This window comes from Apteryx rowi, unplaced genomic scaffold, assembly GCF_003343035.1.
Source record: "Apteryx rowi isolate R43461 unplaced genomic scaffold, aptRow1 scaffold_883, whole genome shotgun sequence".
Lineage (NCBI taxonomy): Eukaryota > Metazoa > Chordata > Aves > Apterygiformes > Apterygidae > Apteryx > Apteryx rowi.
Genome location: NW_020451186.1, coordinates 91,280 through 111,721, shown reverse-complemented (window position 1 = coordinate 111,721; position 20,442 = coordinate 91,280). Strand labels below are relative to the sequence as shown.

Sequence of the window (20,442 nt, the reverse complement as noted above, 5' to 3'; positions counted from 1 at the left end):
CAGTTACCTATGGCATCCTCACCAGCACTGTCACTTGGGCTGTTGCTCTTTTTGCCTCTGTTCCAGGAGTAATATTTCACAAAAGTCAAAAGGAAAATTCACGTTATACATGCAGCCCTCATTATCCATCAGATCAGAGAAATGCATGGAAGCAGTTCTTGACTTTAAAGATGAACGTCCTGGGACTTATTGTTCCCATGCTCATTATGATCTGCAGCTACACACAAATTATAAAGACATTACTACAATGTAGGAATGAGAAAAAACATAAAGCAGTCAGGCTTATTTTTATCATCATGATAGTCTACTTTTTATTCTGGGCACCATACAACATCAGTATTCTCTTGCGTGATTTTCAAGTATCATTATCCCTCAGTACTTGTGAAATCAGTGGTCAACTGGCGAAAGCAATCCAAGTGACAGAAACAATTTCAATGATCCACTGTTGTATCAACCCTGTGATCTATGCCTTCGCTGGAGAAAAGTTTAGGAAATATCTTCAACGCTTTTTCCGAAAGCACATTGCATCCCACTTCTCTAAATATTGCCCAGTTTTCTATGTTGACACAGCTGAACGGGCTAGCTCCACCTATACACAGTCCACTGGAGATCAAGAAGTTTCTGCTGCATTGTAAACTGTGTCTAGTAAAAAAGTGGAATTAACTTTTGTGAAATCCATTCTGTGAAGGAAGCCTGGGAATCTGTTCTCTATATGTTGTCTCTAAGGCRGCCACAGAAGGACATGGCATACGTCTACCAAACCTTGTATTTGCTCATTCATATGGGTATTTGTACATAAATGAAAAGGATGTATCAAATTAGCTAGCTGGATATGCAAATGTAGGATTCTTCAAGGAAAGAAGTATTCTCTTTTTTTTTGTGACTGTAAAAGCACAATTCTGTACTGAAGGGCCTAAAACTCCCAAAGACTGGAGGCTTTCTCTGTACACTAAGCTAGCAGGCTCATAAACAGAATTTTTGAAGTGACTTATTAGGTTAAAAATCGATACTGGTTCTTTGGAAACATCTCTTGACTGTACCATACACAGGATTTCTCACTCATTTAAACTCAGTGTCAGTCTCACCCTTTACTAGCCTTATTGTGTACCTGTGCAGATAACGCCAAATTACCAAGGTCTGTGATATAGAATCTTTAGAAGGGATAAGGGAAAATTTTACACATTTAAAAGAGTCTCTAATATTTCAAGGTATTTTTTCTTTGTGTACACTGAATACCAATATTTTGGTCTTTTTTCATATTAGTCTTAACTATTTGATGCCAATACCTAAGTTACTCAAGAGTTTGGATATTTCAGAAGGCTCTCTTTCAATCAGTTTGCTGTTTTATATGCTACTAATTGAAAAGCTAATGAAATATACAATGGACTAACATTGATCAGCAAATCAATGTGTTTGCAATATTTAAACAGTAAAATATTACACATGGAGCTTTAACCAGGTTAGATCAAACGTGTAGAATAAGTCAATAGGGTTGTTTTTTTTCAGTGCAGTGAYTTGTTTGCCATTTTGCTAACCTACATAGTTACAGGTAAAAACTTTAAATATGAAACTAATGCAGTGGCAACGGCTGCAAAAACACAACAGCATTAGAGATGTGGAAGTGTTTTCTAAACAGGGTTGACCCAGATGTTTATAGAGATAAGCATATGCCATAGATTTTTAAGTTATCAATACATAGGAATAAGTGAAAGAATTCACTGATCCACAAAGTCAAGGGGCATATAGCATCACTTTCTGGTTTTACAAGCAGGTATCATTTGGGAGTTACCAAAATGATACCACCATTTTTCTGCCATTTGGCAGTTCTAAAGATATTAAAAGCTTCCATAATTAGTAAGATTGATGGCCAAATATGACTGGGCCTCTGCTAAAGCTCAGATCCTGCAGAGCATTTGAACATATAGAAAATTTGAAGAATGGGGATACTCATGTGCTTAAGGTCATACCTTATTTACATGATTAATTGATTCATGCCAAGTTGTTCTTTCTAGTGTTTCTTACATTTCCGCTAAGACACTTGGTTTTGGCCAACTCTGGAAACAGAAATATAAAACAGAATGTTCTGATTGCTGTTCTTATCCAGTAGGGTTATTTCTGTTTCCCAGCTTCTCTATATGCCCTTTTAAAGAATACTTCCAAATAAGCAAATGTTTCAAACAGCCCCAAAGAAATCCTACATTGCTAAGTACTTGTGAAAATAGGAAGTGAAATAGGGAAATCTTTGCTCATCAGACCACTTGCTTCAAGTTATTCTGTTTTGTCATATCAAGCACTGCTTTTGGACTACATCCCACATGGGAATTGTAATTGTAAAACTATACTATGTCTTCTAATTCACAATGGTTCGAGATGCATATTCTTTCTTAAGGCACTGTTGCATTAGTCACAGTCTGGACTTCATACATGCTTTTAAAACAGGTAACTATATTACTATAAGTAGAAATCAGGTAATTGCAGCATAAAATGCAAAACATATGCATTTCTTTTTTAAAGAGACAGGAAGCTGTATGCAGTAACTTCTTGTCAGGCTGGCGTTTCTTTTTTCTTCTAGACTACATTTATGAAAATCTTTTTGTGATTTAATCTGTTCTTGACAAGAACGTTCATTTGGACCCTAAGACACACTGCCTTTAAGAAATTATTTTCTCTAGAAGGTTTCACTGCCATTCAGAGTACATTTCTCGACCTTTCCTGCAGAAGAAAAGCACAATATAACACAGAAGAGCAGAGGGGCATGCTTTTCTGAGAGGTATATGAAAGAGCCCTGATCCTTTACAGTATTATCTCCTACAGCATAAATCTTTCCAAGCGACAAGCAACTTCCAAAAGGCAGAGTTGGAACATTCAGTTTTGTGGCCCAATGGATCAGTAGTGGATGAGCAACTCTCAAGAGTGTCTACTACTTCACTTCACTGAGAAGGGACCATGCTTCAGCAAGTGAGAACAAGCCAGATTTCTGCTACTGTAGTAAACAGTGAACCATGCTCAAGCGGATAGAGCAAATAAGTGCTTGTAGCACTGCTGGTGCATTTAACTAAGGACTCTGCCAACAGACTGTAATAATATTTTGCATTATGCAATCCATTAAAGTTGGTTGACTTTTGTGTGTTAGATTTCTTGATCTTTTCTTCTCCCCCCTCTCTCTTTTCTTTTTGATAGCCCAGTAGAACGAAAAAGGAAAGAAGAAATTCCTCTTTATAACAGGTTGCTATAATGTTGAAAGAGCAATGAAGGTTTAATGACAGGACAAAGAACCAACACCTTCAAATAACACATGACCATCAAGACATGTTCATTGTGCTTAACTGCTTGTCACTAGTAATCTGTTAAATATCCCATTTTGGTTCATACTACATTTGTTTTATTTTTACACATGGAAGAGGTTTGACCCCTAAGTCACTCTGACCATAAAAAGATGAACACTAAGTGTTTTAAAATAAATAAGCATACCAAAGAGTTTTAAAGATGTTTAGTATCTATCCCTAGTCACTGAAGAGATAACCTCTAACAACTACAGTAGATTTGCACACACACTCACTCAGTCCCTTCAGTTTTTAAGATTACGATGCCATCATGTGGCCACACTGTAAGGTTTCACGCTGCGACTTAAAGACTCAACTCTTTAACAGTAGTTTGGGTGTTCTTCCTCTCCCAAAACTTTTTTCTTCCCAAGTAGCATGAATATTATGGAGACAGCAGCAAGCCTTAGATAACACTCATAGCAACTACGAATAGAGATCTGCTGGAGAAGTGGACTTTATCAGCTTTTGGTGATTCAGGCAGTTGTAACAGAATGATAGGGGAGAAGTGAGGCTTGTTTAGTTTCTGAACAAGTTCTCGATATGCTTATGCTGTTCTCTACTCCGGAAGGAGTGCACTTCATATTCCTGTGCATGGCTTGGAAGTCACAAGAATGAAAACACATTCTCTACACTATTTCCTCTGGAAGTACAAGCAGGATTGAAACTTAGATGGGATTGGGATGAGCACACTTCCAACCTTTCCCAGCCCCTGGCAGCTGTGATACTCCCCCTGCACCCCTCGAGCACAAGGTGGCAGCACCAATGCCCTAAAACCTTTTCAGAGTGAACACCCTTGATGGTGGTTGGTCTTAGCTCTTCTRGAGAGGAAATGCCAGGCAGGGGGGATGCTAGGGCTAGGGAAGCAGCCTTTGCTACCACCTCTTATGACAGTAACCGTTCCCAGACCTGAGGGAAGGGGTCTCCTCCAGCCATCCCCTTACTGACGCCTGCCTGGGCACTCTGCCATCCTCAGCGGTACACTGGCCCACCACTGCCACACTGGGGGCGTTAAAACAGAGGGGACTGCAGTAAAAAGCGCTCGCTGTGCAGACAGCAGGGGTAAATAACGAGGCTGAGGGGCAGCAGAGGCCGGCACTGCGACCCTCCACTCAGGCCAGGCAGCTGGAGCCCGGGAGCGCTTCAGCCCCTCACACCCAAGCTCCAGACCGCGGCGCCAGAGGCGGCCGCGGGGCCACTACGCAGCGGGGCGCCCGCCCGTTATTCACAGCAAGCCGCCGCGCGCCCCCGGGCAGCGCGAGCGCAGCGGCGCCGCGGAAGCAGTACGCAGGCGCGCGCACCCCGCAACAGCCGCTCCGCAACGCCACCAACGGCCGGCCCGGCGAGAGCGCACGCGCAGGCACGTGACGTTGACTAGCCGGCCCCGCCCCCTCCGGCGGCGCGTGCGCCGTCCTCACCCCCCAGCCTGCGCCTGCCCAGCTCCATGTTGCGCCTGCGCCCTGCGGGGCTCGGCGCTTCCCGCCGGCCGCCGAGGCGGGTCGGGGTGGGTGAGGGGCAGCGCCGAGCACCCGGCGCCGGAGAGCGCTCGGGGTGGCGTCAGTGCCTTGCCCTGCGTGAGGCGGGGGGGCTCTGGGGGGAAGGAGCCGCCTGGCGGCCTCGGCCTCCCCCTGCCCCGGGCCGCCTCGGCGGGTGGCCCCCTCCCTGCGGAGGTTGGTGCTGCTGCCGAGGCTGGGCGGTGTGGGGCAGGGCCGGGGGCGCCGGTGTGGGGCAGGACCGCGGTGTGGGGCAGGGCTGAGGCGGTTTGCGCAGCCCCTGTAGAGGGGCGGTGCGGCTGCTCGCTCCACGCTTTGGGCGTCCCCCTTGGGGTAAGGTGGCAGAGTCATGAGACCTGTGTGTTTTTGCTTTTCAGTTAAAGGATGAAAGGTAGCAAGGAGCCATTTTTTGTGAAGTTCGTCAAGTCTTCTGGAAACTCGGAGTATTTTTTTAAAGCTCTTGAGGTAGGTGGGTTTGATGACCTTTCTCAGTGAGCTTGCTGCATTTTATTTTCTATATAAATGTCTTCTGTGGTTGTCTCTAGATGTAGTGCATTGGTATACTTCTGTAAATAACACATTTCAGTAATAGAGATGCTCAGTGCTATTATCAAAGTTTGTTTTGCATGATTATTCCTARAAGAAGAAACAATTCTTTCTCATTTCACTTATTTATTACTTGTAATGTGACTCTGTGGGCCTAATGTCTTGCTAAAGGTACTGAAGAACCTAAAATTTGGAGATCAGCTCTATAAAGAGCACCTTTCTGGTATAGCAAATAGTACCAAGGGAGGATTTCTCTTTGAGGGSAGGAGGGAGTAAGGGGAGGGAGGAGTGAATAAACAGCTTTAGTCTCTTCTGAAAACCTATTAACATTTAGTGAAGTAACATGTAGCTTGGCAGGTCCAGATAGTGGTCACTCATCCAGACTACTAAAGATTTAGTAAGGACAGTGTTGATTTTTTTCCTCCTGGAGGTTAGTGGGAGCTAAAGGCACTGTCTGGCAGGATCAGGTCCTGAAGGTTTGCATGCTGAACATATAATTCTGAATATTGTGAAGAGCTGGCAAAAAAACCCATGAGATATCTTTAGCCTTCTCTGCTACCAATACACTCTTGCATCATAGTTTTGTTGTAAGCTGTTTCAAGTAGACGTGCTTTTGTAGTTTCCACAGGATTGACTGTTTGTGATTTGTGAATTAAATAAATGTAACTGTGTGCACTGTTTTCCTGCAGTCAATAAAAGAATTTCAGTCAGAAGAACATCTCCAGATCCTCGAAGAAGAAGCAGCACTCAGTATAAAAGAAAATGATAAATCCCTTTACATTTGCGATCCTTTTAGAGGTGTTGTTTTCAGTCATCTCGAAAAGGTTTGCTACTTGTCAGTTTACTTTCAACTACATCTGTCTTTTGTAGGAATACTYATGTCTGTAATTATACTCTGCATATTTTCTCTTTCTGCGCTGAATATAGTAGCATGCAGTGTTCATAATAAAATCTTTTAAAATTCCAGTGCATTGTGTATTTAGGGAAGAGGAGGATTGACAAAATGTAAAAACCATCRTGAAGCAAACAAATAAATGCAGTGATCAGTTCTGATTCTGCTGCAGTCAGTGAGCTGGCTGTCACATGTTTTTGCTCCCCTCAGTAACATAATTTTGTTTGACCTCCAAGAAATAATGCCAGCAGACAAAGCTTGGCTTGCTGGGATTCCATGGCGTGTTAGCTGTAGCATCCACTGCCTTAACTGGGGCTGGAAAAYGTAAGAGTATTGTACTGAGAGTCTGCAGCAGAAGGTAAAAAAACAAAAAACTGTTCAGCTATCTGGAGCTGCTGAAGGAGGGCAGGTGATGATCCCGCCTTCTCCAGTATTCTGGGACAAGGAAAGCTTTGTTTACACTGGTGTATCTTTCTGCTAATGTTGTTTTTTTTTTCTGTTATTTTATTGCAGCTTGGTTGTAGAATTGTTGGACCGCAGGTAGTCCTGTATTGTATGCAATCCCAGCGATGTGTCCCAAGAGCTGAGTATCCTGTGTATAATATGACCATGGCCAATGTAACGATATCCTGTACCAGCCTTGAAAAAGATGTTAGGGTAATGGTCCATAATGGTTGTTCAGCTGATTTTTCTGTGACATTTGCTTCAGATGGCTTATTACTAAGCCACTGGTCTTTCTAAATAACATACAAGTCTGCCTGTATATTTTTATATATATAGTCTTACTGTAAATTTATATATAGAATTATACATATGTTTGTGTGTGTATATATGTACACATATATTTATGTTACATAAACATGCATATACAATTGTAAGACATCAGTCTCRCTATTGCAGGATTAATTGTATGTTTTAGGGATTTTATTATCTGGCTTCATCTTTAGGTGGATCGATTAGCTTGCTAGTTTGTCTGCAGCTGTCATGCTACAGACAAAGTATTCTGTTTCTGGTTACTCAAACTACACGGTAAAGATTTAATATGTAGTCAGCTGTGGTTTATCTTAAGTAGCTTAATTTAAGTCTTTTATCGTAAAAGTTTCCTTTTTATTTATTCCAATGTTGCTTTCTAATTTATACTACCTAAAATGTCAACCATCAGTAAATTTTCACTGACATAATATGACTGTAGCATCTTTATTAAGGGGTAAGGGTAAAGGGTATTAAGGGTGTTATATTTTATGTTCAGCTTATCAAAAATAAAATAGAGTTAATATCAGATAATGGCTTCCCTGATTTTTGGATTTCAAAACGGATTTTTAGGAGAAACCATAGAGAATTGAAATTGATGGGTTTTTGTTTGTTTGTTTTTTAAGGTGAACCTGCATATGATGTAGATTCTTTTTGTCTGAAGATTTTCTGTAATTTCTTTTCCCACCCAGGAGGAAGTTCATAAATATGTGCAGATGATGGGTGGACGTGTGTACAGAGACCTCAATGTGTCAGTAACTCACCTTATAGCTGGAGAAGTTGGTAGTAAGAAATACTTAGTAGCTGCTTCTCTAAAAAAACCTATTTTGCTACCTTCTTGGATTAAGACGCTGTGGGATAAGTCTCAACAAAGGTAAAAAAAAAACAACCCCCCCCCCCCCAAAAAAAAACTTATTTTTTATTGTGGGCTGCTAATTCTTATGGAGATACGGACTTTTTTCCCAGGTGATTTTACTTTGAAAAAAAATTTTTATTTTTCTTTTTTCTCCCTTTTTCTCCTTTAGCATAATTAGATATACTGATATTAACATGGAAGACTATACCTGTCCTGTGTTCTTTGGCTGTACAATTTGTGTAACTGGCTTAAGTAGTTCAGACAGGAAAGAAGTCCAGCGCCTCACTGCTGAACATGGTGGACAATATACGGGGCAACTCAAGATGAATGAATGTACTCACCTCATAGTTCAAGAGCCAAAAGGTAGAACTTAGAGAGTAAATATTATTTTCCCCTCTTGAGTTGAAGTAGTGTAATTATGACTAAAAGTAAGAATTTGAACTTCTCTGTTTCAGTGTTGCTTTTACTGCTTCTGTTTAGGGAAATACTGTCAATGGGAAGAGTAACATGGAATATTTACTGTGCCCTAAAGGCATCTGAAAGGAGAACAAAAGAGGAAAAAAACCAGAGATCCAGATGGTATTAAAGGGAAGAAAAAGGGAGAAGCCTAGAGGGATAAAAGAATAAATAAAAAATAAGTTTTTGGGAGAGCAGGGTAGGACTTAATTTGTATACTGATTGAAATTGGTTTGTAAACTCATGGTTTTAAACTTATCTATTATTTGAACCTTCTGAACTCCCATTTGCTAAAATGGAATGAAATCTCCCTTTCTTTCCTGTTGGAAAGGATAAAGGGTGGTAGTTTTGTTTTGAGAAGAATGGGAATTTTTTTTTTTCCCCCTCCCCAGTTTCCCTCCCTTTCCCTATGGGTAATAAAGCCCTTAGATGTCATGCAGTCACAGTTTTTTATGGCAGAAGGACTTGACACAGTTTGTTTATGGAGCCTTCTAATGCATCAAAAAAATGTGAGACACTTCAGTTGAAGAATCTTCTGGGTATTTGGATATCATAATGATAACATTATGAAATACCTGTATTTCATAGCCTGGCAAAATGAAAACTTTGGGACAGGACAGTTGCATTTGATATTTGCGTGTTAAGATATGCTGATGCTGGCTGCCCTTTTTGATTTATTTTTATTTGTTTGATATAGCAGCATTAGTGAAACCTTCTTGTAGGTGGGTTTAATCTTAAGTGTATTGCAAGATGAGATACCCTTAGTGATATTGTTATTGGAAAAATAATCTTGGTTAAAGGGCTGCAAAAATTGTACCTTGTTTTTTTTTTTTTTTTCCTTCATGCTTTGCTACTTCACTGTCCTGTGATACTGTACCCGTGAGTGAGCCAGTGAGCCATCATTAGACTTTTTTTTTTGCTCTGTGAATAAAGGAGAGTATGTGTGTGTGCACAAACAAAATAAAAACAGCTTTAGAATCATAAGACTGTAGACTCTGCACAGCAGAGKTTTTTTAACCTTTAATATTGCATTGAAACATAAATATGTTATTGAAACAGTTTGTAGCATCCTCTGTAAATGAGAAGTAGTGCTACTGCTGTTATTACTAGTCAAATACAGAGAACAAGTAAAATGCACATCTTGCAGATTTTTCTGCCAGCTTCTTTCTTGCCTTTCAAATGGAAACGAGATCTAGGATAGCTCTTTTGAAGAGTAAGAGTAGGCAACAAGTAGTTGAATGCAGCATCTTTGAATGTTTAGTTCTGTATGTGGCCATTGGGTTTGCCTTTGCTGGCAGTAAATAACCAGCTGCTTTTGAGACAAATTAGCATAGTTTGATTTTTGGCAGATGTAGTAAAAATCTACAGATAACACCCAACAGCTCATCAAATGAATACAAGATAATGCAACTTGCACGTTGTCATAACTTTATGAATGCAGTATGAGCTGCCACTTGGAACTAGAATTAAAACTTAATTTGGTAATTGCCATCTCCAAAATCAGTTTTCATTTGAATTTTTAATTTTTTAAATGTTTATCCATCTTTCAGTGATCAGTTTGAAGCATTCATGTTCTAATAACTTGTGTTTTTTCTTTTTGTCTACATTTGAAAGGTCAGAAGTATGAATGTGCCAAAAAATGGAATGTGCATTGTGTGTCTGTGCAGTGGTTTTCTGACAGTATTGAGAAAGGCTTCTGTCAGGATGAGACAATATATAAAATAGAGGCCGGATCAAAACTAAGTAGTACACCCAGTACGTCAACACCTACAAGTCATGCCAGCAAGCCTGATAGTAAGTAAGACCTTTTGAAATRGATGAAAGGTGGGAAGCATTTGTGCTGAAAAGGAAGAATTATTTTAAATTTGTGGGGTGCTGCCTGCTTTTACAGTACTAGTATTTTGACARCTTGGGTTCTTATTCTGCTTACGCTTAAATTTTATGCACATTGAATCTTCCAACGTATGAAGACTTAACCATGTGAATAACTTTAAAAAGTCCACTTGAATTAGGCATGTTACTGTCTGCTTAGGAATCAGTGGTGGGTAGCTGTGACTAATAAGTCCTAAAAAATAGGACTATTCATACCTTTGCAATTTAAAACAAGTGGCTTGTTTTATTAAATTAAATCTTACTCCTGCCTCAAAGGGAAAGTTTGATGCTGATTTTTATTTATTTGCTTTTATTTATTGCATGCTACAAATAACAGGAAATTTCAAAACCATTTTCTAAACAAACATGGTAGCATGAAAGACACAGCCAGCTTTAAATGTATGTCTTTACAAACACCTGTTACTGACTACTACTTCAGGAAGTAGCCAGCATGGCAGTGCTGTGTTAGCGCTCCCAACAGAGTGCTGGGAATTCAAGCCAGAAACTACATAAAACTCTTAAATCTGTAAGCTTCAAGTTGAGTTCTTTTTACTAGAGATGCCTCTCTGTTCATATGAGATGAATATTTCTAATAATATATGGGCACAAAACTCAGTAAGAGGAATAGAAGCTTTTGAAATTGGCCGGTCTCAGCGGTTATTATCTCATAGATGATATCCATTTGGGAATAAATGGAAATTGTGTAAGCATGGTTGCTAATAAATAAAACCGTTGGTTTAACCAAGGATATACTTATCTGATATTTTGTTTTTCAGCTTTTGCCTTTCCTTTTAGCATGACAATATCCTATGTGACAGTTTGTATTTTGTTTGGTTAGCTAGTGGCAAGAGACAAGCAAAAATTAATGCATCTCTTTTATTTTAATTTTATTTAAAGATCATACTCTTTCGGACGTCAGCCACATTTCCAATATCAATTTGAGTGGTGTTAATGAAACTGCATGTAGTTCTGCTATGAGCAGCAGGCTGGATCCTTCTCCTGATGAGCTGGGAAGCTTGGATATAAGTTCTTGTCAAGCCCCTGAAGATTTRCTAGATGGGTGTCGAGTATGTTTAACAATGTATACTTTGAAATGTTCAGTCTTACCCTATGGAAGGAACTAGTTTTGAGGCGCTGGCAGTTCCTGCTAGAGTAAATTATGTTGTTTCTTTTATCAGTAGTAAATGCATGATTTATTTCAAGTCATGTGCTGTAGCTTGAGATATATAAATATATCTGTATATATATGTATGTCTATATATATTTTTTAAATACTATAGTAAATGTGTTCAAGAACGGTTTAATTTTTGTCATGTCATACAACTTTCATGCATAACCTTTGGCTGGAGATTGGTAGATATCCAAGTTTTGTTAATGTGTAAAGATAAGCATTTAGAATTGGAATAATTACTTTGTTTTTTGCTGTATCTCAGAAGCTACATCGCTTTTGTGGGTATGTTCTGCAGCAGGCATAACAAATTATACCAAAATATCCTACTTAAAAAAAAAAAAAGTTAAAAGCCTTTTTTTTGTTGTTGTTGTTGCCTTGTTTCTCTTTGTAGATCTATCTGTGTGGCTTCGGTGGCAGGAAGTTAGATAAGATGAGAAGGCTTATTAACTGTGGTGGTGGAGTTCGATTTAATCAACTTAATGAAGATGTCACCCATGTCATTTTAGGGGAACAAAATGACGAGCTGAAACACTTCTTGGACAAGACAACTCACAGGTTCTGATAACTCTATTGTTTTAGAGCCATTTCTGCATTATTTCTCTTCCCCACACCCCCGTTTTCTTTCCACAAGAAAACGTGTTGTTTTGAAAATTCTAAACAGTTCTTGGCTTAAATGACAAGACTGCTAAGGCTGCATTCACAAAAACATCCTCACGTATTCAGTCTTGCATGCTCTTGAGCACTGTAGTTTTTTGGTAGCCACGAATCATCTCAGTCAGTAGGAAATAAGTATTCTTATATGTTAATTCCTTTTGTCTCCAGTGGTGTTTAATATATTGTGGAGGAAGGATTTGGTGACCCAGCAATAGCAGCTACAAATTACATTATAGGAAATTCTGTGTTCTTAGTCTGAAAGAATTAAGAAATCTTCAGTTCTGTAGAGTGCACAAGGCTTGCTTAGTATTGGAGTTGCAAACTTCAGATGCATAAATATACTAGTAGCTTGTGAAGTGGGAAAGAAGAAACACAGCTCTGAAACCTGCTGTAACTTATTTGTATAATGCTTTATTTTGTAGGCCTCATGTAGTGACAGCAAAATGGTTGCTGGACTCATTCAGGAAAGGCTTTCTACTTCCAGTGGAGCAATATATTCCTCTAAACTACCAGCTGATAGAAAATCCAATTTTGGAGCAACCTGGAGTAAAGTTGATTCTTCCCCAAAATAACAGTCTCTTGAAAAAAGAAGCTGTGAACATTATAAAATACCAGAAAGCTGACGAAGATGACTTCCTCTCTCAATATGTAAATAATGATTCTACGTTAGGTAGGTTCTAGGCTAAGCATGCCATAGGAAGTTTAACTGCTCGTTAGGATTTATTTGTATAGCAGTTGAAACTTGAGTTTTTCAGTGTTTACTCCTTAAAGCTAGCCACATTAAATGGGTTAATTTCTGTATTGTATTTTAGAAACCAAATTTGAAGAGGCCCACATAGAACAGGTTTTAACTAAAGCCTGGTTGAAAACAACAGAATACTAGAATTCTGTTATTTCTCTGTGAAACTATTTTGAGTTGTCTGCCATTTTTGTCAAACTATTATTATTATTTTTTTATTTCAGTTGAAGCTGAAAAACTAACATCTGGTAACTTCAATGATGTTACTCACTTGACTGTCCAAGAAGAGAATCAATCTTCCGTGTGTAATGGTTCCTTGGGAGAGGCTTCTGCAGTGATTGAAGGACACTTATTTGTCAGAAAGAGATTTCTCCTTTTGGGTTTTGGTGAAGAAGATGAGTCCTGCATTGCAGATCTTATAAAGGAGAATGCTGGGAAAATTGTGCTGCCACAAAGCAGAACCATTGCAGACTATGCTGTGGTACCCTTGTTGGGGTGCACTGTGAAGCCAACCGTTGGAGATGTTGTTACTAATACATGGCTGGTAAGGGAGTTAAGCCTTCAGTTCAGCAAGTAAACAGGTATCTGCATTAGAATTATGTCTTGTCAGACTGAAGAGTTACTCACGACTTATATGTAAATGAGATATTGAGAGATTAAGCCTGGTTTCATCTGAAATGTACTAAATGAAAGTGTGCTCTAATGCCTCTCCTTCTTTAAGGTATTGTCTTTCACTTATTTTGTACAGGCTTGTTAAATAGGACCTCAGTGACACAAAGGCTTGTATGAGGCTCTGGCAGCATTTTCTCTAAATAATGAGCTGTTGAAGGAGCAGCTGACTAATAATGATTTTGTTTGGTATCTGTGTGCTTACTTTCTCATGCTTCATGCTTTCCACAGATTTTTCTATCTTGTGACAGAAAAGCAAGTCAGCTTTCTAGCTCAAGTTCAAAAAAAATTAAGTATATTTAGCCAGAGGATGCATATGACAGAGACTATAAACTGTTCAGTGACTTACTGTTTTTCAGTACTAAAAAAACTGGCTGTGAACTAAATTTTGCAAACCCTCAGATACTTTAAGGGAGTCTCCAGAGTCATAAGAGTAGTAACTGAAAAGTATGAATAATGCTTTAGTACATCAAACCTTAAAATGATCTAGAAAAGAACTTGTCTGATTGTATGTGAAATAATTTGTATCAAGTTTAATGGTAGAAGCAGGATTGCTTGTTATTAAGTCCATAAATGCTGTGATGCAGTTGCTGAAATATTGCTGTTTTTTATTGTTATTTGGCTTGATTTTTATTTTTATTTATTTTATCATCTTTAAGATAACATGTGTGGAACAACAGCTCCTTTTAGATCCCCAATCCAGTCCACTGTTCACGCCAGTCCCAGTAATGGAAGGAGTCACTCCTCTGGAAGATTGTGTTCTTTCTTTTAGCCAGTTCACTGGTGCAGAGAGAGACTCCCTGGTTTATTTGGCAGGATTGCTAGGAGCGAGGTATGTCTCCTATCCCTGTTTAATCTTGTTCTCAGACAGCCAGTGTGACTAAATCTTTTATTTGTTTTATTTCTTCTTTTACAGAACTAACAAAATGTAGAGTTAAAGCTCTTTTGGACTCTATTTCCTCACAAAACCTAGTGGTGAAGCAATGAGATGTTATTATAGGGTTCTTTATTTCCCTCTTCTTTAGAGAAGCTTATGTTTTCCATTCACACAGCCTAATTTCTACCAAAATCCCCCAAGTCTTGTATTTCCTGCTGGCTGACTTTCAGTAACTTTTTGCTCTGCTCTAGTTATCAGGCCTTCTGAGTTGCTCTTCAAAGCCATGCAGCTCCTTCTGTGCATTAATCTCAGGCATTTAGATAGAATTTAGGCTGTCTGGACAAGAACTGTGTGTCTCAAACTGTGCTTTTGACGGAGAAACGGAGCCAACATGTTGATTAAGGAATTAGGGTTATTTTTGTGATGTCTTTTCCTAAACCTATATGTAATTGAGATAGGAAGCCCAGGTGGTTTGAGGTGATATATTTGTGAAAGGGGTATTGAGTAATACTGCTGCTTGAAAAAGGAGGAGACTAGATGGAGTGGTCTAGGAGTTCCATTCATTGTTCCTCTAGTTCAGTAATGTCCAGTCCAGCCTCATAAGTAGTGATAGTGCACCATTTCTTAGAGGCTGGGATGGTGGATTATTTGCTCCCAACTCAGCAGGATCTTTGAGAATTAATCCAGACTTAATCCTGGAATGGAAAATCTGTGCAATTTAGTCACAGAGTATCATTTGATTTGTAGTCTGTTTGAACTAAACTCTTTGCCAGTGTGTTCAGTCCTGCTATCATCTGGAGGATTAGCTAGCTCCCTCATGATAGGAGAAAATTGTAATTAATATGAAGAAAACTTGTTCATTTGGAAATGATGCTTATTGGCTCAAGAACAGAATTTAGCCTGTCCTATCATTCCTGTAGAATGTTATTTCCATTTCTAATTCATATGCTGAGCCTATGCGGGGACATCCAGAGTATGAGAAGTGATATGTTTTTAATATTGATTGAAGCAAAACATTACTGTTTAACATGATTTTTTTGTTGTTGTTTGTTGTTGGGGTGTTTGGGGTGGGGGGTTTTTTGTTGTTGGGTTTTTTTTTTTGTTTGCTTGTAGGTATAGGTTAGGTTGTAAAATGCTAAGTGGCGTAGCCTTAGATAATTCTACTGATTCTTCTTCCATTGCTTGAAGGTATTTTATAGTATTATAAACTTCCCCTAGGTTAATCTTGTTTATGACTAAGTGAACGTTTTATTGATCTGATTTTAGAGTGCAAGAATTCTTTGTGCGAAGAGCCAATGCAAAAAAAGGAATGTTTGCCAGTACCCATCTGGTGGTGAAAGAGCCAGATGGTTCCAAGTATGAAGCTGCAAAGAAGTGGAATTTGCCTGCAGTCACTGTAGCTTGGCTTTTGCAGTCTGCAAGGACAGGAAAGAAGGCAGATGAAAGCAAGTTTTTAGTTGAAAACACAGATGCTGAAGGTTGGTTATTAGCAAGCTAGGAAAAATAATCATGTATGATTGTGCCATTAATCTGTTCAAGAAAGCTAGTGCAATGTAATTTTTAATCCCTAAAATCTTCAAAMTATTAAAACTAAATATGTTTTTCTAAGTTTTGGAGGTTCTTCCTCTTTTCCCTGAGCTGAGCTGTGATTAGAGAAATGATAATGCATGTTTGCTGAAAGTCTCTTGGAGCCAGCAGAGACTCGTGGTTATCAGTTAGTTGAGAATCAAGCTCAGTGACTCAGCTTTTGTCCTTTGACCCATATGCTACTTTGTAGATTGYGTGGAAATTGATGATAGATCCAGTTTAGAACTTCGTACTTGTTCATCTGCAATTACATGCTGCCCCTCCATTCTGTCATTTGTGCCTGCTTCATCTTCTGATGCTTCAGCCCCTTGCCAGTTATTTCACACTTTTCATTTAGCAACTTTCTATTCATATTAAGAAGTGGACTATACTGATGAATATTGAATGTTAGCAGATTAGTTTTACCAATGTAGTTGTGAATTAATTACATGGGTCGTTAAGTCAGAGAACAAAAATTTACGTAGACACTAGCATGTCTCACCTATATACTGCCTTTCCAGGAAAAAAGTGTGGGGGGGAAATGATTGAGCAGTAAAACGTAAAATAATTCTAACTAATTTTTTTGAATAAGCCATAAAGATGAGTCTTGTTTATTAGTGTTTGCAATGCCTAAGCTTTAAGAGCTGATTCATGGCTAAATCTTGTCCTGTTAATCCGAAGTTGGAACTGTATGTGGTGGCCTAAGGGCGTGTGGTTCAGAATCATGAATATAAAGGAAAATTATATTGCATGAAAAGTAAAGAACCAGGGAGTGGGTGTTAACTTTAAGTTGAGAGTGAAGGGTTTACAGCTATTGTAATATTAATATACAATAAAATGATGTAACTAAGCTTGTAATCAGTTGCTGTTTTGATAGTTGCTGTATAGACATACATGTATATAGGTACATACAGAACTACAAACRGTAGGAGTTGAACAGAGGTTGCTCTTTCATTTTTAGGTGCTCGAGGTCAAGCTCAGTAGCAATGCGATTCAGACTAGTATATGCTACCAAAGGCATTTTTGATTCTGACTCTTGGAATACAATCTTATCTTCATTTCAGAGCATTTATTGGGAGCATTATTATTATTTTTTTTTTTTTTAAGGAAAAAAACTCAGATGAGTGAAGTTGTCCTTTAAATAAAAATACATGCAAGATCTGTGCTCAAAATTAAAATTAGATTGCTTGCTTATGTTTTCTTTCTTCCTTTTAAAGATAAGGAGAGCTTTGTTGCTTGGCCTGGCAAGACGCCGGCAACTGTTACATCTGATTCTCCAGAACAACCTACCTATCTCCTTGAAGCTGGAAAAAAGCCAGCTGTGACCCCTCTTGATATCAACAGGTTCCAGAGCAAAGCTTTCCAAACTGTAATCTCTCATCATATTGGGAAGAAGACAACCCCTTTTGCGGAAGGGGTACTGCCACAGAAAGAGCCATCTTTACACCTTGATACACCATCAAAATTTCTTTCCAAAGACAAGTTATTCAAGCCTTCTTTTGATGTAAAGGTGAGCTGCTTTGCAACTTTTTAAATTACTGGAGCCAGTAGTGTTAAAGATGTGCATAAGCTTAAAACAGCACAGAAACCCATGCTTAGCCTTTTTATGCTGTTAACGTATAGCCTTTCCTTTCTGAATAAAGTGAGGAAAACTGGCTCCATTTATTTATACATACCTTTAGTTATTGACACATGGACTAAATTTATTGACTGGGGGGTGCTATAATGTTTTTTTCTTTTTGTGCCTATTGCAACATATGTTCATGTGTTCTACACCTCACGTGCAACACAGTCTATTTCTTTAGATGTAAAGTCTGAGAAATGTAACTAGAAGGGTTATAATTCCTCCAGATATTAGAGAACAAATGCTTACTTGTTTTGTGATGAAATACTTCTTTCACAATACATTTTAACTTAATAGCTTTATAGCTATTACAAAACTTATTTTTCTCACTAGACATTCCCTTATTCTTTTGCAAATGATTATTATTAGACTTCACTTACTGTATTGGTCAGTGACTGAGAGAACTGTGGATGTTCTCCCTTTCATACTTATAAACCCAAAGGTGTAGTGAGAAGGTGGAAAAAATCCATTTTGTCTTAAAGATGGGTTGCAGATTGAAAAACAGATTGTGTTTTTTAGTTTTTCTAGCCTTTCATGGGCTTCAGAAACTATTAGCCTTAACAACAACAAGAAGCAAAAAAAAAAAAAAAATCCCTGACACTAGAAATATCTATGCTGGAATATCTCTTGAATGACTCCGGTATACATGGAAAGTCTTCAGTTTGTTTTTCATTTCTGAGGCCTTAGCTGAAAGGTAAAAGTACTGAATTCCTTCAAGGAGTTTTTTTCCTCAGCCAGACAGAACATTTATTACTAAGCCTGAAAAATCCTAAGAGTTCTTAGTTCTGCTTCATGAAAATGGATCTCTCCCTTTGGAAATCTGTCAGTTTACCACTTGTAGATAATTTTCAAAACCAAGATATTTTAGACCAAAATTTCTGATTTTAAAAAAGAGTAGAAGAAAGCTCTCAGCATTTTAAGGGTGCAGATAGAATTACATATTCATGTGCAACTTCTCGGGGGGGGGGGGTTGGTATTAAAAAGTTAAAGTATTGGTGTGGGTCTAGGAATTCCTGTTTTTTTTCTCCTGACTTTTCTACCTAAGGCAGTTTGCTCAATCTGTATTCTCTTCTCACATAACAGAGAGATATTAATAATCTTCTCCCATCTTCTTCCTGTTTTGCTTATTCAGACTGTAAGATCTAGATTGTCCTGTACTGTTTTTATGCAAKGGGATTCCAGTTGCACTTGCTGGCTGCTACTGTAGTACACAGTTGTGGTTTATGAGTATGAAATCCTACCACAGACTATATACGTGAAACTTGCTCTTGAGTGAGAATGTTGTAGTGCATTCGTGTAAGTCAATTAGTTGCTTGTTTCTTGGTAGGATGCTCTGGCAGCTTTGGAAACCCCAGGAGGTCTCTGTCAAAAATCCAGGAAGTTGAGTACACCTCTCTCTGAAGTCATTGGCAGAAACTTGAAATTGGCACTGGCAAACAGCACACGGCATACCGTAGCTCTTACTACCAGTCCTCAGTTGAAGGCTGCACAACCCAAAGTGGTAGGAAGTCTTGTTTCTGGAGTTTTTGGAGCATAGGCTTCATTAAGAAAATGCTGTAATTTTGTGATTGTAAGTTATAATTGAATTTGTGAATCGTGATAATCTTCGTATTGCTTTGTGATGTGTTTGGACAGAAACCTATATGATTGCATGTTCTTCAGTGGCAATGAAAGGAAGGTAAGCTAGAAGGCTTTCCTCCTGGAAGGCAAGGAGGAATTTTAAAAGCTAATTCTGCTATTCTGAATGTTAAGCAGTTGCTAGGCCTTGTGATATATAAATACATATCTATATAGATTTTTTTAGTATCAGGATGGGAGACGAACAGGGCTAAATGTTTTGTCTCAGACTAAAGTTTAGAGTACGTTTTCGATGCATCTTTCTTTTTTTCCTAGCCTCTGTAAGGTGCTGTTCTTCCGTTTGCTAGCAGGCACAAGATATCAGTTGCTTACCCCCGTTATGTTCATCTTTCTAGTAGTTGTCTTGCCCCCTCAGTCCTTATCTGCATGCTTTCTTGTATGACTGTCTAGCCTGTCTTAATGAGAGAAAACAGAAAAAAGAAGCAGGAGAAACGGGAACATTTATGTACTGCCTGCCATGTTAATACATTGTATTCTATAAAGGAGGAGTAAGAAAGCAAATAGCATTCAGCAAGGGAAGGCTGTCACTTCTTACTTTGTAGCTCCTTATTCTCATCCTTCTCACCCCAGTGCAGACTTGATCAATCACACTTCCGTGTTCAGGAAGTGCTCAGTCTGCTAAGGAAAGAGTGGAATGTGTCTGGGGAGACTGGCGGAGATGAATCTCTGGTCTTTTGATTCCTAGTGCATGGAATGATAATAGTGCTCTCTTTTGACCAGGGAGACTGCAGTAGCAAAAATAGGGAAGACTTGTTTATCATAGTTTTGTTGTTATATAAAATTATTGGTATAGAATCTTGCAGACCTGACTCTTCCCTGTTTCTCTCTGCAGCTTGAACAACAGGAAGATTCCAGGCCTTTGGCTGATGTTGTTATATGTGTTAGTAAAAAACTTAGTAAGAAGCAAAGTGAACTGAATGCAGTAGCAGCTTCTCTTGGGGCAGACTACAGGTATCAACTACAGCAAACAGCTTCTGAACTTCTGCACTGATTTGACTTCTAATGAATCTGAGTCTTGGCATTCTAATATCCTTATCTATGTGACCTTTTGCTATAGTTAAACATTAGGTTTCACCATGTTAATCAGCTTCTATTGCAAAGTAAGACTGTCTGTTTCTAATGCGAAATAAGACCACCTTTTTTCCTGTCTCTGTATTCCTGATAAGTCTGTCTTAGAAAGTCTGTTTGTCCTGAAGTTTTCCATATTTGCAGAAAAATGTTCTTCAAAAAAATAAGAAAAGGAAGAAAAGCTATGAAATTTTTTTGACTTCTAAGTAATTAAAATTTACTTCTAGTTTAGGTTTTTTGTCTCTCCTTTT

The 20,442-nt window shown here is 38.6% G+C and overlaps 2 protein-coding genes across 5 annotated transcripts in view; both read left to right on the top strand.

The window, feature by feature from the left end:
• The window catches only part of LOC112977970 (C-C chemokine receptor type 5-like), a 9,442-nt gene extending 6,310 nt beyond the window's left edge, over positions 1-3,132 (top strand). The window contains exon 2 of the mRNA XM_026090953.1: positions 4-3,132. Within this exon, the coding sequence (XP_025946738.1) occupies positions 4-635 (632 nt within the window). The 3' untranslated portion in view covers positions 636-3,132. The remainder of the gene's footprint in view (positions 1-3) is intronic.
• A 1,608-nt stretch (positions 3,133-4,740) lies between these two features.
• TOPBP1 (DNA topoisomerase II binding protein 1) overlaps positions 4,741-20,442 on the top strand; it is a 25,886-nt gene continuing 10,184 nt past the window's right edge. The window contains exons 1-16 of one of the 4 annotated variants that reach the window (XM_026090940.1): positions 4,741-4,824; positions 5,191-5,278; positions 6,049-6,183; positions 6,765-6,908; positions 7,694-7,875; positions 8,027-8,220; positions 9,928-10,107; positions 11,083-11,252; positions 11,748-11,911; positions 12,433-12,680; positions 12,974-13,293; positions 14,078-14,250; positions 15,562-15,773; positions 17,079-17,371; positions 18,813-18,986; positions 19,956-20,074. In XM_026090940.1, coding sequence (XP_025946725.1) covers positions 5,198-5,278; positions 6,049-6,183; positions 6,765-6,908; positions 7,694-7,875; positions 8,027-8,220; positions 9,928-10,107; positions 11,083-11,252; positions 11,748-11,911; positions 12,433-12,680; positions 12,974-13,293; positions 14,078-14,250; positions 15,562-15,773; positions 17,079-17,371; positions 18,813-18,986; positions 19,956-20,074 — 2,789 coding nt within the window. In that variant the 5' untranslated portion in view covers positions 4,741-4,824; positions 5,191-5,197. Of the gene's footprint in view, positions 4,825-4,847; positions 4,991-5,190; positions 5,279-6,048; positions 6,184-6,764; positions 6,909-7,693; positions 7,876-8,026; positions 8,221-9,927; positions 10,108-11,082; positions 11,253-11,747; positions 11,912-12,432; positions 12,681-12,973; positions 13,294-14,077; positions 14,251-15,561; positions 15,774-17,078; positions 17,372-18,812; positions 18,987-19,955; positions 20,075-20,442 lie in introns of those variants that run through there. The other 3 variants (XM_026090943.1, XM_026090939.1, XM_026090941.1) reach the window with 3 other exon arrangements.